Source organism: Podarcis liolepis, assembly GCF_965112155.1.
Source record: "Podarcis liolepis genome assembly, chromosome: 16".
In the NCBI taxonomy this organism is placed as follows: domain Eukaryota; kingdom Metazoa; phylum Chordata; class Lepidosauria; order Squamata; family Lacertidae; genus Podarcis; species Podarcis liolepis.
In genome coordinates, this window is record NC_139567.1 from 42,320,480 (window position 1) to 42,336,650 (window position 16,171).

A 16,171-nucleotide genomic window follows, 5' to 3' on the forward strand; every position below is an offset into this window, starting at 1 on the left:
TGAAATGACAGGGCGAGGGACTATTTCTACTAGAATTCCTTGGAGGAACAGTCAGTGATGTAGCGTGGGGGGTGCAGGGGGGGCTGGCCGCACTGGGCGCAACATCTGGGGGGGGGGGCGCGCTCGCACTCTCAGCTCTCTGCCCCTACCTGGCTCACTCACTCTCTCTCACTGCAGTGCTGGCTGTGCGAATCCGATCCGAGCCGCCGGGTCGCTGCCCACTATGGAGGGGGTGGGTGCCAGGTGTGCGGTGCGGAGAGAGAGCGAGGGACTATCTGGGGGAGGGACAGTGCAGCGGCCGCCCAGCGCAGCGCTGAGCGCGGGAGAGAACCACACCAGACCAGACCAGGCAGCAGCAAGAAGAAGCTGGCAGCGGCGGCAGGTTAGGGGGCGCAAATTACTTGCCTTGCCCCGGGTTAGGGGGCGCAAATTACTTGCCTTGCCCCGGGTGCTGACAACCCACGCTACGCCACTGGGAACAGGAGGACAAAACTGTAATTTTTAAAAAAAATTAATGTGAAGGGATTAAGGATTTTGGAGAAGGGGGAGTAATCACTGGGTGACCTTGAGCCAGTTGCCATCTTTCAGCCTGGCCACTGCCCACCTCACAGGGTCACTGGGAAGATAAAATGGAGAAGGGGGAAGCATGTACACCACCTTTTGATCCTTGGAGAAAAGGAGGACTATATATCTACCACCAGTGCTTTTTTTCTGGGGGTAAGCAAGGGTACACATACCCCTAAACAATTTTGTGAATCATTGTACTTTTGTCCATTTACTGTATTTATTTCCCCCAATTTGAACTATAAAATGGTGACTTTCTTGAGTCAAAATGAGAGTACCCCCTAAACAATTTTTCAGAAAAAAGCACTGTCTACTACTACTACTAATATTAATAGTTTCTCCTGGAAAATGCTGGCAATCTGGAGTTCAGCCCATAAGTTTGGGAAATTTCCTTCCTGCATCAAATGGCAATCGCCTCGGGGCAGGGACCTGCCCTCTTTGAAAGCGCCAGACACTGAGGTAGTGGTTTTATGAAGAAAGAGACACACAAACAAAAGAACCAAACCCAGAGGCCGCATTCACACTACAGTGGTGCCCCGCAAGACAAATGCCTCGCAAGACGGAAGACTCGCTAGACGAAAGAGTTTTCCGTTTTGGAGGTGCTTCGCAAAACGAATCTCCTATGGGCTTGCTTCGCAAGACGACAATGTCTTGCGAGTTCCTGCTGGTTTTTTCCCCTCCCCCCCTTTTTCTAAGCCGCTAAGCCACTTATCAGCTGATCCGATCAGCAGATAAGCCGCTAAAAGCCGCTAATAGCGCTAATCCGCTAATCCGTCAATGGGCTTGCTTCGCAAGACGAAAAAACCACTAGACGAAGAGAATCACAGAACGGATTCTTTTCGTCTTGCAAGGCACCACTGTATTTAAATTAGTATAATACCGCTTTAAACAGTCATGGCTTCCCCCCAAAGAATTCTGGGAGCTGAGATTTGCTAGGGGACCCTCCATTCTCTTTCCAGAGCTTCAGTTCTGAAGAGGGATTGTGTGTTAAAACACTCTGGGAACTGTAGCTCTGGGAGGGGAATGGAAAGGGAGTCTTCTCCTACCAACTCCAAGCACCCTTCACGACATAGACAAATAAGGGCGGTTGGCTTTTGCTGCCCAACTCCCCAAGGAACTGAGCCCCCTAAGTCCATGATCGGTCAGAGATGAATGGACGGAGGCAGGATGCAGTGAAAGCAAGGCAGATCTTTATTTTTCTGCTGCAACAGAGTTCCCTTCACAAAATAGAGCCCCCAGAATTATTTGTGGGGAGCTATGAATGTTTAAAGTTGGGACGCGGGTGGCGCTGTGGGTAAAACCTCAGTGCCTAGGGCTTGCCGATCGTATGGTCGGCAGTTCGAATCCCCGCGGCGGGGTGAGCTCCCGTCGTTCGGTCCCAGCTCCTGCCCACCTAGCAGTTCGAAAGCACCCCTAAGTGCAAGTAGATAAATAGGTATCGCTTTATAACGGGAAGGTAAACAGCGTTTCCGCGCGCTGCGCTGGTGCTGGCTCGCCAGAGCAGCTTCGTCACGCTAGCCACGTGACCCGGAAGTGTCTTCGGACAGCGCTGGCTCCCGGCCTCTTAAGCGAGATGAGCACGCAACCCCAGAGTCGGTCACGACTGGGCCGTACTGCCAGGGGTACCTTTACTTTTACCTTTTATGAATGTTTAAAAGGACCTGGGTGGCGCTGTGGGTTAAACCACAGAGCCTAGGACTTGCAGATCAGAAGGTCGGCGGTTCAAATCCCCGTGACAGGGTGAGCTCCCGTTGCTCAGTCCCTGCTCCTGCCAACCTAGCAGTTCGAAAGCACGTCAAAGTGCAAGTAGATAAATAGGTACTACTCTGGCGGGAAGGTAAATGGCGTTTCCGTGCGCTGCTCTGGTTCGCCAGAAGTGGCTTAGTCATGCTGGCCACATGACCCGGAAGCTGTACGCCGGCTCCCTTGGCCAATAAAGCGAGATGAGCGCGCAACCCCAGAGTCGTCCGCGACTGGACCTAATGGTCAGGGGTCCCTTTACCTTTACCTTTTTATGAATGTTTAAAGTGGTATCATAGTGTGTTAATTGTGTGATCCAAACGCGGTCGGAATCTCACAGCACCCAGCCGCATGTCTCCAACAAACCCCAAATCAAATGTAAATGTTATGTAGTAGTAGTAGTAGTAGTAGTAGTAGTAGTAGTAGTAGTAATAATAATAATAATAATGTAATCAATTAAACAAAACAAAGTTCCATCTTTCAATCTCACCTTTGCATGCACTACTAGCAGCCAAACCAAACTTGTTGGTGTCAACGCCGCCGATTTTGTGACTGTGGGTGTCCCTTTTCCCCCGCTCTTCGCTCCTCTGGCTTAATAACTTGGTTTCGACTACAGGAAGTGCAGAAACCGATAAAAACAAGAGCGACAGTAAGGCATCTGAAGGAACAGGAGGACCACCAGATAAGAACCAGTCAAAGGTAGCAAGAGAAAGGCTGGGCAAAGTCAAAGCGATGCTCACATCTGACAGTCAAAGCTAATCAGCAAGCAGACATTATTCCCATTGTACCTGCGTAGAGCAGGGATGAGGGGAGAAATTCAGGCCAGTTTGCATTTCATTTGGGCTTCTGGAAACCATATGCAAACTGGGAAACCGCCAGGGGCAGAATCAGATGCAAAATGGCGGCTCAAGGGCTTGGTGCAACTTGGCCGCGTCGGGGGGAGATGGTGGCTTTGGGGTTAGAATCAGACACAAAACCACAGCTCAGGGGGAAATATGCTAGAGGAAATGTCAGACACAAATGGGGGCTCAGGACACGGGGCCAGTTTCCTCCTGCACCCGATGAACCGAACACGGCTGTGGCCAATAATATCTAAATACACATCTACATCTCGTACTGATGTCTGTGAGGTTGATAAAAGCCTTCTCCTGGAAGTCAGCTGAAAGCAGGACACAAAGACCGTTCAGCTCCTCTGTGACTCGACGCCGCTGACGACGTCTGTGCTGGAGACAAGCCTGTCAAGGGAGAGAGACAAAGAAACCGAGAAGCAGAGACTTTATATTGTTATGAGTTTGCGGGCGCAAGGCGACTGTGATCTCCAGAATGAGCAAGTGTCAGAATTTAATAAATATTTGGCAGTGTTAAAACTGGGAAATAGTGTATCAGACAGACATTTGGGCAGACCTGTTTGCATTGGGCTGTGTGCTAGACAGTGCTAATCCTCTGGAATCAGCATGTGTTAAGGGCTAAGTAAGCCAGGGTGGTGAGGTGCTAGCTTGGGAATGGGCCATTAAGAAGAACGCAAAGCATCAAAGATAACTGTGTGAGATGGCAAAGGGGTGGAGCCCCTTTCACTTCACAGAGAGAATCATGGAATTGCAGAGTTGGAAGGGACCCAAGGGTCATCTAGTCCAACCCCCTGCGATGCAGGAATCTCAACTAAAAGCATCCATGACCTCTGCTTTAAAACTTCCAAGGATGGTCTACAACCTCTCAAGGGAGACCACTGTCCAGCAGCTCTTCCTGTTCGAGGATGGATGGCGGCTAACAGATTGAGGTTGAATCCAGACAAGACAGAAGTACTGTTTTGGGGGGACAGGAGGTGGGCAGGTGTGGAGGAGTCCCTGGTCCTGAATGGGGAAAATGTGCCCTTGAAGGACCAGGTGCGCAGCCTGGGAGTCATTTTGGACTCACAGCTGTCCATGGAGGCACAGGTCAATTCTGTGTCCAGGGCAGCTGTCTCCCAGCTCCATCTGGTACGCAGGATGAGACCCTCCCTGCCCGCGGACTGTCTCGCCAGAGTGGTGCATAGTTATCTCCCGCTTGGACTACTACAATGCGCTCTACATGGGGCTACATTTGAAGGTGACCCAGAAACTACAATTAATCCAGAATGTGGCAGCTAGACTGGTGATTGGGAGCGTCCGCCAAGGCCACATAACACTGGTATTGAAAGACCTACATTGGCTCCTAGTATATTTCCAGGCACAATTCAAAGTGTTGGTGCTGACCCTGAAAGCCCTAAATGGCCTTGGCCCAGTAAACCTGAAGGAGCGTCTCCACCCCCATCATTCAGCACGGACACTGAGATCCAGTGCTGAGGGCCTTCTGGTGGTTCCCTCCCTGTAAGAAGTGAGGTTACAGGGAACCAAGTAGAGGGCCTTCTCGGTAGTGGCACCTGCCCTGTAGAACGCCCTCTCACCAGATGTCAAGGAAATAAACAACTATCTGACATTTAAAAAACATCTGAAGGCAGCCCTGTTTAGGGAAGTTTTTAATGACTGATGTCTTAATGTATTTTTAATATTTTGTTGGAAGTTGACCAGAGTGGCTGGGGAAACCCAGCTAGATGGGCAGGGTAGAATTGTTGTTGTTGTTGTTGTCATAAAGTTCTTCCTGAAGTGTAAGGTTACAATAATATTAGCCAATTACCCTTCCTAACTCTGCCCCAGTTAACTCCCAGGCTTGTTCCCAGGGATTTACATGAGGTCTTCCCTCTGCTCAGGGTTCACTTCCCAGTTTCAGATACTTTTCATATTTTCCGAGGTCTTTACCAGAAGGCTTCTCTGGTCTGGAACTCTCTGTTTCCTGACCTTTGCCGGACCACAGGTTCCCCAACTCCGTCATGTACCATATGTGTAAAATGTTCAAAGGTGAATAAATGCATGGAAATAAATGGTGACCTTGGAACTAAAAAAAGGATGAATTAAGTGGGTATGTTGAATTTAAGATTTATACATGGCATGGCATGGGGGCAGCTGGTGGGGTGAGATAACACTGGGGGCGCCTTCTTGGCCCACCTAACCCTTGAGGGCCAGTTACATGACTAGACTTTGTTGCCACAATCTTAATTGTATCCCTGGCTTGAGGCAACTTTCTTTACAAAAGCAAAACACATTCAACTCTGCAAAATCTCTCTGCGACTTACCAGGATATGTTCTGGGCTTTGGGCTACAGCAATACCAGACCGGAGCTTTTTCAGTTTCCGAATGTTTTCTTGAGAGAGAGAAGAAAGAAATTGGGGTTATAGATATGAGAACACACACATACACACACACACAACTTTATTTTCACCTCCCCACTGTTTGGGAAAGTTTTTAACGTCTGGTGTCGTATTGTGTTTTAATTTGTTGGAAGCCACCCAACAAATTCGGTGGCTTCGTTTTGCACGAGCTGCCTTGCCTCGCATACGTTTGATGGAAGACCAGGTATGGATTCACGAATATGAAAAATTAAGAAGTGTACGTACCGCCTAAGCTTACTGCTTCGCAATGGTTATCCTGCGGGTTGCATTTATACAGCTTGCCCAAGTCGCCTGGCCCCAAAGAAGCAGCTACAATCCTTTTTTGAGGGAGAGAGAGGAAGAGAGAGAGAGAGAGAGAAAATCCAGTCTCTTTGCAAACAGAAAACAGAAGAAGAACAGTGGGGATAAGAATGATCAGATCCAAACACATGGAGAATATACCTAGCCTGCCATTTAGTGTGAAATCAGAGATCTGGAGTGTGACGATCCAGACACAAAAGTTTTTGAGATTTTTTTTTGGCAGGGAGGTGGCCAAATTTGCTGACCTTTTTTCAATTTTTCAAAATCTCCAAAATAAACGAAAGTTTGGGGTCTCAGGAAAAGCCACAGAGGCCTGCTCTTGTTGTGTTTTTTTGGGTTAGCCTAACTGATGCCATTTTGCTTCTGTAAAAAACCGCCTGCTTTAGAATTTAGGAGGGTGAGCCACAAATATGTGAAGACCAGATAACGTTGCTAGGCGATTTTCGGGAAAACCTCCCTCTGCCTGGCAGCTGTCCGTTTCAAGGTCTCCAGGCAGGGTGTCCTGTTTTGATCAGCGCAAGGAACCTCAAAAGGGGGAAATTCCTATAAAAAGTATGAACAAAGGCTTTTTGGCGTGGCTTCACCATCACACTGGTGAGTGTGGCTTGCCCGCTCTGTTTTACTTAGCTGAATAAACAAGTGATTATGGGAATCTCCTCTGTCTATATGACATTTATTGGCTTTTGGGTGACCAAGGCAGCTTGGGCCTTATTAGCAGACCCCAACAGAAAGAGAAAATTTGCATGAAATGCTCAGGACATTTAGATTTAAAGAGTACACATGCTAGTTCATATATGGATGGGTAAAGGTAAAGGGACCCCTGACCATTAGGTCCAGTCGTGGCCGACTCTGGGGTTGCGGCGCTCATCTCGCTTTATTGGCCGAGGGAGCCGGCGTACAGTTTCCGGGTCATGTGTCCAGCATGACTAAGCCGCTTCTGGCGAACCAGAGCAGCGCATGGAAACGCCGTTGACCTTCCTGCTGGAGCGGTACCTATTGATCTACTTGCACTTTGACGTGCTTTTGAACTGCTAGGTTGGCAGGAGCAGGGACTAAGCAACGGGAGCTCACCCCATCGCGGGGATTCGAACAGCCGACCTTCTGATCGGCAAGTCCTAGGCTCTGTGGTTTAACCCACAGTGCCACCCGCATCCCTTATATATATATATATGGTCCCCCAATGCAGGTGGTGCTGTGGGTAAAACCTCAGTGCCTAGGACTTGCTGATCGTATGGTCGGCGGTTCGAATCCCTGCGGCGGGGTGAGCTCCCGTTGTTCGGTCCCTGCTCCTGCCAACCTAGCAGTTCGAAAGCACTCTTAAGTGCACGTAGATAAATAGGGACTGCTTTCTAGCGGGAAGGTAAACGGTGTTTCCGTGTGCTGCGCTGGTGCTGGCTCACCAGCGGCAGCTTCGTCACGCTGGCCACGTGACCCGGACGTGTCTTCGGACGGCGCCGGCTCACGGCCTATAGAGCGAGATGAGCACGCAACCCTAGAGTCGGACACGACTGGCCGGTAGGGGCAGGAGTACCTTTACCTTATGGCCCCCCAAAGGGCTCGGCCCCCAGGAACTGGCACCCCTGACCATTGGCCATGCTGGCTGCTGAAAGCTGGGCATCCAACAACATCTGGAGGGCCAAAGGCTCTCCAGCCCTGGAGCAGACCTAAGATGTCCCCCTGCAAAGTTGGACATGCAACCGCCCTACAGCCAGGGCTGGAGCTTTTGGTTACTCAGGGGGTAGAGTACTCCTGAATGCAGAAGCTCCAGTGAGTGGTCGTCATCATTCTTCCCCTTGTCTTCCTAGTATGAAAAAGCATGTTTTATAATACAAACCAAAATCTATTTCTCAGCGCAGCCCTCTGGCAGGATATGCTAAAGGAAACCACTAATCTATATTGCTCACTGTGGGCCAGAGCAAGCCTCTGTGCAGCTTTCAAGATTTTGTTCATGCATCTGAGAAACACCCCCATTCCTTCATAATTATGTTAACTCAACAAGGAGCTACAATGGAACAGAAGAGCAAACACACTTTTTCTTGCAAACAGAAGGACCCAGATTTGATCCCCGGAATCGCCAGTTAAAAATGGTTCAGGAAGCGGGTGATGAGAAAAGAGCCTTGTCTGCCTGGGACCTTGGAAAGTTGCTGCCGGTCAGAGCAGACAGCACTAGGGTAGAGGGACCGAAGAGCTGGCTCAGCGTACGTTCAAATCAAAGCTGGGATTTGGGGGGGGGGGCTCCTTTGAGTATGTAGTGCAGAGATGCTCTTGGGCAGAAATGGCCAGATGTTGCCAGACTCCAAGCCCATCAGGCCCAGCTCAGCGAAGTCAGGGAGAGAAAGCAGAGAGTAATGGTTAGAGCACAGGATTAGGGCCTGAGAGTCCGGGGTTCGAATCTCCACTCTGCCATGAAGCTCTTTGAAGTGCTGACCTTGGATCAGCCACTGTCTCTCAGCCAAACCTACCTCTAAGAATGGACACATCTGTCCATTTCGGTGCCTCACTTAAATAATAATTATAACCCCACCTTAAATTCCGTTCCCCACATTTCTGCACCAGTTTGCAAGTTATTTTTGTACAAGAAGTCCTCATGACAATTCATCAATACTCTAGTGCACATATTTCCTAATTTCCATATTTTTATATGCCATACAGTATGTACATTTTTGCAACCAATATCCCCCACAGGGTAACTGCATCTTTATTTTTGCTAATATATCCATTTTTAGGTACTCTTTCCCCATATATATGCATTTTTGTGCACAGTGTTTGTTGGAGAACTACATCGTAAAATTTGGAGAAGCGTGAATTTGGAAGGCTTCCATTCTTGCAGATTGGTCCGAGCAATGGGAATTCGATAATTTCTTATTCAAATGCAAACAAAATCACATTTCTCCCCATCTGTCCTTCACAGTGGCCAATCACACAGCGGTTTTCAAATGAGACTGACCTTCTGCCGTTGGTTACCCAATTTACGTGTTTAATGTGCGGAAACAATCCTTTGTCTCAGTCCAAGCCACTGAGTCAGGGCTGTGCAGTGATTTATGTGGTGATTTGGCACACACATGGATGCAATTTTGCACCTTTCTATGGAAAATTCTTCCAGTTGCAGGAAGTGGGGCAGTTTCCTTTCCCCCCCAACCAGCCTCAAGACGTTTCCCCTTACCAGTTCCGTCGCCCATCTGTGTGTTGGAAAACCTGATGTCCAAAGGAAGGGGAGACTTGTGGTGAGACCCACCTCCAGCTGGTATCAATGTTAAAGCTCTTCAGAGGATCTGGAGCTGAGAGAAAGACCATGAGTGAATGGCGGCTTGAAATGACAGCAGGTGGGAATTTGTTTAAACATTACCACTACCACTCAGTGGATTTGTAACTGGCTGACTGACCGAACCCAAAGGGTGCTCATCAATGGTTCCTCTTCATCCTGGAGAAGAGTGACTAGTGGGGTGCCACAGGGTTCTGTCTTGGGCCCGGTCTTATTCAACATCTTTATCAATGACTTGGATGATGGACTCAAGGGCATCCTGATCAAATTTGCAGATGACACCAAACTGGGAGGGGTGGCTAACACCCCAGAGGACAGGATCACACTTCAAAATGACCTTGACAGATTAGAGAACTGGGCCAAAACAAACAAGATGAATTTTAACAGGGAGAAATGTAAAGTATTGCACTTGGGCAAAAAAATGAGAGGCACAAATACAAGATGGGTGACACCTGGCTTGAGAGCAGTACATGTGAAAAGGATCTAGGAGTCTTGGTTGACCACAAACTTGACATGAGCCAACAGTGTGACGCGGCAGCTAAAAAAGCCAATGCAATTCTGGGCTGCATCAATAGGAGTATAGCATCTAGATCAAGGGAAGTAATAGTGCCACTGTATTCTGCTCTGGTCAGACCTCACCTGGAGTACTGTGTCCAGTTCTGGGCACCACAGTTCAAGAAGGACACTGACAAACTGGAACGTGTCCAGAGGAGGGCAACCAAAATGGTCAAAGGCCTGGAAACGATGCCTTATGAGGAACAGCTAAGGGAGCTGGGCATGTTTAGCCTGGAGAAGAGGAGGTTAAGGGGTGATATGATAGCCATGTTCAAATATATAAAAGGATGTCACATAGAGGAGGGAGAAAGGTTGTTTTCTGTTGCTCCAGAGAAGCGGACACGGAGCAATGGATCCAAACTACAAGAAAGAAGATTCCACCTAAACATTAGGAAGAACTTCCTGACAGTAAGAGCTGTTCAACAGTGGAATTTGCTGCCAAGGAGTGTGGTGGAGTCTCCTACTTTGGAGGTCTTTAAGCAGAGGCTTGACAACCATATGTCAGGAGTGCTCTGATGGTGTTTCCTGCTTGGCAGGGGGTTGGACTCGATGGCCCTTGTGGTCTATTCCAACTCTATGATTCTATGATTCTATGATTAGGAAGTACATTCTGATGAGGAATGGGCTGCCTCAGAAGTCAGTGGGTTTTTAACAGAGGGTGATGGGTGGCCCTAGCCTGGCAGCAGGGGTTGAACTAAATGGCCTTCGGAGATCCCTTCCACCTTATTCTAGGAAGGAGAAAGAAGCTGCAAGTTGGGTAGGTGTTATGTCCTAAGCTTGGATCCTAGAACAATAGGCAAGTAGAATCCTAGAATGCAACAAGTGATTGGCCGGCAGGAAAAGACCAATCAGGTTTCAGGAGGGAAGCAGAATCAGCCAATCAGATGGGACTCATTGTGTAAATAATGTATATAAAAAGCTTGAGGTTTGGGGGCAATTCAATCACTGTTTTGCAAGCTGCAATAAAGAGCATGAAATCACTACAGGACTCCGAGTATATTTCAGTAGGAAAGCTATGGTTCTGATACAGCAGTGGTTCAGATGTAACTCCAAACCTTGGTTTAGTGTTACACAATGCCCACTCTCAGGCTAAAATTATATGCCCTGGTAAGGTTGCCGAAACAAACATTTTTTTGCAGGTGCCGAAGGAAATGCAGTAAAGGCATATTTCTAACATCAATGGGCTGGGAGTTCCAAAAGTAAGTGCTGCTACTTTAAACAACAGGTTCACTGCAAGTGTGGGATGGAATTGCTATTTTTATTGATATGACTAAGCTCCCCACCCCCTGAGAACTCATTTTTCTAGATGGGGAAGTCTCATCTTGAAGAAGTCTTGCAGAACACTGTGGTTTTTGTGGCATAGCAGCTCAGATCCAAACTAGACATGACGCTAAATGTCTCTCAGCATTTAACATGTAGCGGGGGGGGGGAGGTATTTTCTTTGCCTTTTCTTAGGTGGAAATTTGCAAATGCTCATTATAATTCCTGTGGGTGAATCTTTTACAGCTGAATCCAATTTGCCCAAAACCTTTAATGCATGGATCAGATTGGTACATAGGCATCGTGCATAAACAACATCAACTTCGTTGGACTGGTCATGTTGTGCGGATGCCTGATGAGCATCTGCCAAAGCAACTACTCTATTCCAAACTTAAAAATGGAAAGAGTGACGCCTGCTTCTTGGGAGAAAAGCAATGACAAACCTAGACAGCATCTTAAAAAGCAGAGACACCACCTTGCCGACAAAGGTCCATATACTGTAGTTAAAGCTATGGTTTTCCCTGTAGTGATGTATGGAAGTGAGAGCTGGACCATAAAGAAGGCTGATCGCCGAAGAATGGATGCTTTTGAATGGATACCGGAGGAGACTCTTGAGAGTCCCATGGACTGCAAGAAGATCAAACCTCTCCATTCTGAAGGAAATCAGCCCTGAGTGCTTACTGGAAGGACAGATCATGAAGCTGAGGCTCCAATACTTTGGCCACCTCATGAGAAGAGAAGACTCCCTGGAAAAGAGACCCTGATGTTGGGAAAGATGTAGGGCACAAGGAGAAGGGAACGACAGAGGACGAGATGGTGGGACAGTGTTATTGAAGCTACCAGCATGAGTTTGACTATACTGCGGGAGGCAGTGGAATACAGGAGTGCCTGGTGTGCTCTGGTTCAGGGGGTCATGAAGAGTCAGACACAACTAAACAACTGAACAACAACAATGCTGGTGGTCAACAAAAGAGGTTTAAAGACTCTTTTAAAAGAATGTAGTATAAACACCGACAATTGGGAAATGCTGGCCTGCGAGTGCTCCAGTTGGAGAACAGCCTTTGCCAAAGGTGTCATGGGCTTTGAAGACGCTCGAACTCAGGACTCAAGGGAGAAACGCGCTAAGAGGAAGGCACACTTGGCAAATCCACACCGTGATCAACTCCCACCTGGAAACCAATGTCCCCACTGTGGAAGGACGTGTGGATCCAGAATTGGCCTCCACAGTCACTTACGGACTCATTGTTAAAACCGTGTTTATGGAAAGCAATCTTACTCAGCTACGAGAGATCACCAAAGAAGAAGAAGACATAAGAGGTATAGAGCTGAGCAGTTTCCGTGGAAAAGGAACTTTTCTCAGCTCAGATCCAAGCCAGACATGACATGAAATGTGCCTCAGCATTTAAAATTATTATTATTACTGTTATTGTGATCCATCATCTGCCCTTCACTCCAAGGTCCTGGGGCACCTTGTGACAATTAAAGCACATTGTTAAAGTCACTTAAAACTACTTGCAATGTAAATGTGGTGGACTTGTGATAAGGTGGCCGCATTCTGAGCGGATGTGTTCAAAGAAATTGGAGATAACTGGACAAAGTCTAGTCAGAGGCCCAGACTTTACTTAATCTTTTCTAGGAAGACAATCTGAACCTGCATCTTAAGCATCTTTTTGGCCGGCTTTATTAGGAGCCAGACTGGTAATAATGGAAATTCTTAGATGGTGCAACATTGACGACTCAGCATAAAAATAGTCTGGCCATTAGCGCTGACGGAAAAATTAACCATTAAACGAAAAATAGCAATGGAAATGAAACAAAAAGACCCATTTCCAGTGGATTGGTGTCCTTTTATTGTGCGCAGTGCAAAAGAGGAGAATGTGGGACCTTCTCCACATTATATATATATATAATATTGGTTGCTATGACTGTATGCCACACAAATGGACTATGACAATTTAAGAGATGTGAGCTTCGGCGTAGTCTGACCTCACATCTTCAGAAAAGGTGGGAGGGTGGTGTAGTGCTGTTTTGTAATGTAAAATAATAATTATTATTATTTTAAAAAACTTACAATCACAAAAATAAGGTGGGTCCTAAAATATGCATCTCAAGTGCCAAAAGGAGTGAGGGTTTTCTTAGGTGAAAATTTGCAAAGGCTCATTATAATTCCCAAGTGTGCATCTTTTGTGTTAGTGGTTAGTGGGAAGCGTAATGCTGGTGGTCAACAAAAGAGATTTAAAGGCTGTCTCAAGGCAAATCTAAAAAAATGTAGTATAAACACCGACAGCTGGGAAACACTGGCCTGCGAGTGCTCCAGTTGGAGAACAGCCTTTGCCAAAGGTGCAATGGGTTTTGAAGGCGCTCAAACCAAAGGATGAAAAGGAGAAACGTGCTAGGAGGAAGACACGCTTGGCAAATCCACACCGTGATCAACTCCCACCTGGAAACCAATGTCCCCACTGTGGAAGGACATGTGGATACAAAATTGGCCTCTGCAGTCACTTACGGACTCACTTTTAAAACCTTGCTTTGGAAGACCATCTTACTCAGCTACGAGCGATCGCCAAAGAAGAAGAAGTGGTTCTGAGTGTTCCAGTAAAACACAAGCGTGGATCCCCCATGAGTCCAGAAAATACATGCCCTCTCACCGCCTCACTGACTGGCAGGGCCACCCACAGCGTTTGATGGATCTTCCAAATGACCTGTTCATTGAGTATTCATTCTGACTTATTTGTGGGGAGGCTAGAGGAGACATTACGTCAGCCCAGGCTCTCCAGAGCATTTCCCCTCCACTTCCCTTTTTCACAAAAAGAATGTGAAAAGGATGACGGTGCAGCCCAAATTTGCGGGTGTGTGACTGAATCACAGGGGACAATTCCCAGCCCTACCTGCAGACACCGAGGATTGAACCTTCTCCATGCAAAGCTCAACCACTGAGCTACAGGTCTCCTCCTATGAAATAGAAGCCTATCTTGGTGCTCAGTGAAAAAAGGAATTAACTAATTAACAACTTTTGGGAAACTTGAGGCTTCCTGAGCTATTTTATCAACACGGCAACTTGGAGAATTCGAGTTGTTGTTGTTGCTGCTGCTGCTAATAATAATTTGATTTATCGACCTGCTCTTCACCCCAAGGTCCCAAGGCAGACCCCGACAATTAAAAATGAGACATTAAAAACAGTTTAAAACAAATGGCTATCTCAGGAATACAGTTGGTCCCAAGAATGGACATTTCAGTTGTCAAAGATCAGGGTAAGGAGATGTATATTCATATTCCATGAAAACTTAACAACACAGCTCTGTGGGAGGGAGTCCCACAGCTTAGGGGCTGCTACAGAAAACGCTTCTCTCCAGGGCTGCCACCATCCCTCTGCTGATTTTTATATCTGCGGAAGTCTGTAGGGGCCGATATTTGGGGCCTAAGCCTTTTAGCACATACAGTATTGCAAAAGCTGCTTTATACTAGGTTTCTCTGTGACTTGTCTCATTACTGAATGAATTCTTTTGAAGTTCGTAAATGATTGCAAACCACTTTGAAAGAAGCTCTTGTGTTTGGAAAGCACGATAGGATGCAGTTTGGATTGGGGGAGGGGGAACATAACCTAAAATCATATCCCAGAGAGTCCGGGGAAGAGACACGACTCTCTTTGCAAGCGGGGTTCAAAGCCCAGCGTCTACAGGTAGGGCTGTGAGAGACCCCCGTCTGAAACCCAATCAACAATATTGGGCTTGATGGACCGAAGTTCTGACAATGGCATAAGGTAGCTTCCTATGTTCCTATTTAAATCAGCCCTTAGAATCATAGAATCATAGAATCATAGAGTTGGAAGAGACCACAAGGGCCATCGAGTCGAACCCCCTGCCAAGCAGGAAACACCATCAGAGCACTCCTGACATATGGTTGTCAAGCCTCTGCTTAAAGACCTCCAAAGTAGGAGACTCCACCACACTCCTTGGCAGCAAATTCCACTGTCAAACAGCTCTTACTGTCAGGAAGTTCTTCCTAATGTTTAGGTGGAATCTTCTTTCTTGTAGTTTGGATCCATTGCCCCGTGTCCGCTTCTCTGGAGCAGCAGAAAACAACCTTTCTCCCTCCTCTATGTGACATCCTTTTATATATTTGAACATGGCTATCATATCACCCCTTAACCTCCTCTTCTCCAGGCTAAACATGCCCAGCTCCCTTAATTCAGAGCAGTAAGGGCTGAAATCTTGCTTTATCTCAGTGTAGCTGCTTTTCATGCAGGAGGTCCTAGGTCCAATCTTCAGCAGTTCCAGGTAGCGCTGGAAAAGTCCCCTTGTCTAAAACCCCCAAGAGCCACTGCCATTCAGTACTGAACTGGACCGTAGACATCACTGAACTAAGATGGACTTCAGTATATGCACAGCAGCTTCCTATGTCGTGCAAAAAAGATGTGGCGAGGCAGTGAGAAAAATATCGCCACCAGCGCAACATTTCCCCCCCCCCCAAAAAAATCTTTCTGTTAATTGTGCAGAAGAGATGATTCACTTACCCAGAAGCAGGAGGAGGAAGTGAAGAGTGGTCATGGCTGAGATGCTCCTGGGTGGACAGTGCAAAAGCTTCTGAGATAAAACTCACGAGTAGCAGCTGCTTGTGGCCTGAAAGAGGGGGGGCCTTTTCCAGAACTGCTGCCTCTGTCACTGATGAGACACAACTCGAGACAAGCCCGTTGTGGGTTTCCTCACATGAGTTTCAAGATGTGGTTGAGTCTCTGAGGCTCCAGGCGAAGCCGAGGCGCCGTTTGCATCAAAGGCTATCTTCAGGGACCACCTTTCCTCCACCTGCTCTCTTTCAAGCCCACTCAAAGGGGTTTCAGTTTTGCACCTGTGTGGGGGCCGCACATCTTTTGTCTTCCGGCATTTTGACAAGCAACATCTTCTGGGCTACATTTGCTGCTTCGTTCAGAGAGGGGAAAGGTGGTTGTAGATAGAACAGGCCCCAGACTCTGCTCACCTGCCATAATTTTCTTTGGGTGCTCTGACACTTTCCAGGCCAAAAACAGCACCACCTGAAGGACAGATTTTATCTAGGGGCTGCCACACTTGCTCACACGCCACCCAGAGCAAGGGGGGGGCCCCAATCTTTGGTTCACCGGATGTTGCTGGGCTACAACTCGCCTCATCCCTGACTACAGACCAAGTTGGCTGATGGAAGCTTTGCATGCAGACGGTCCCAGGTTCAAATCCCGGTTATCTTTGCTTACAAGGATCTTGAGGAGCGAGTTC

General features: G+C 47.5%; 1 protein-coding gene across 1 annotated transcript in view; it reads right to left on the minus strand.

The window, feature by feature from the left end:
- ITGAE (integrin subunit alpha E) overlaps positions 1-9,142 on the minus strand; it is a gene marked incomplete at its 5' end in the record, with an annotated part of 52,543 nt that extends 43,401 nt beyond the window's left edge. Inside the window, 5 exons of the mRNA XM_083481268.1 lie at positions 2,795-2,914; positions 3,422-3,539; positions 5,453-5,520; positions 5,774-5,865; positions 9,012-9,142. Coding sequence (XP_083337394.1) covers positions 2,795-2,914; positions 3,422-3,539; positions 5,453-5,520; positions 5,774-5,865; positions 9,012-9,142 — 529 coding nt within the window. The remainder of the gene's footprint in view (positions 1-2,794; positions 2,915-3,421; positions 3,540-5,452; positions 5,521-5,773; positions 5,866-9,011) is intronic.
- Positions 9,143-16,171: the final 7,029 nt, after the last annotated feature.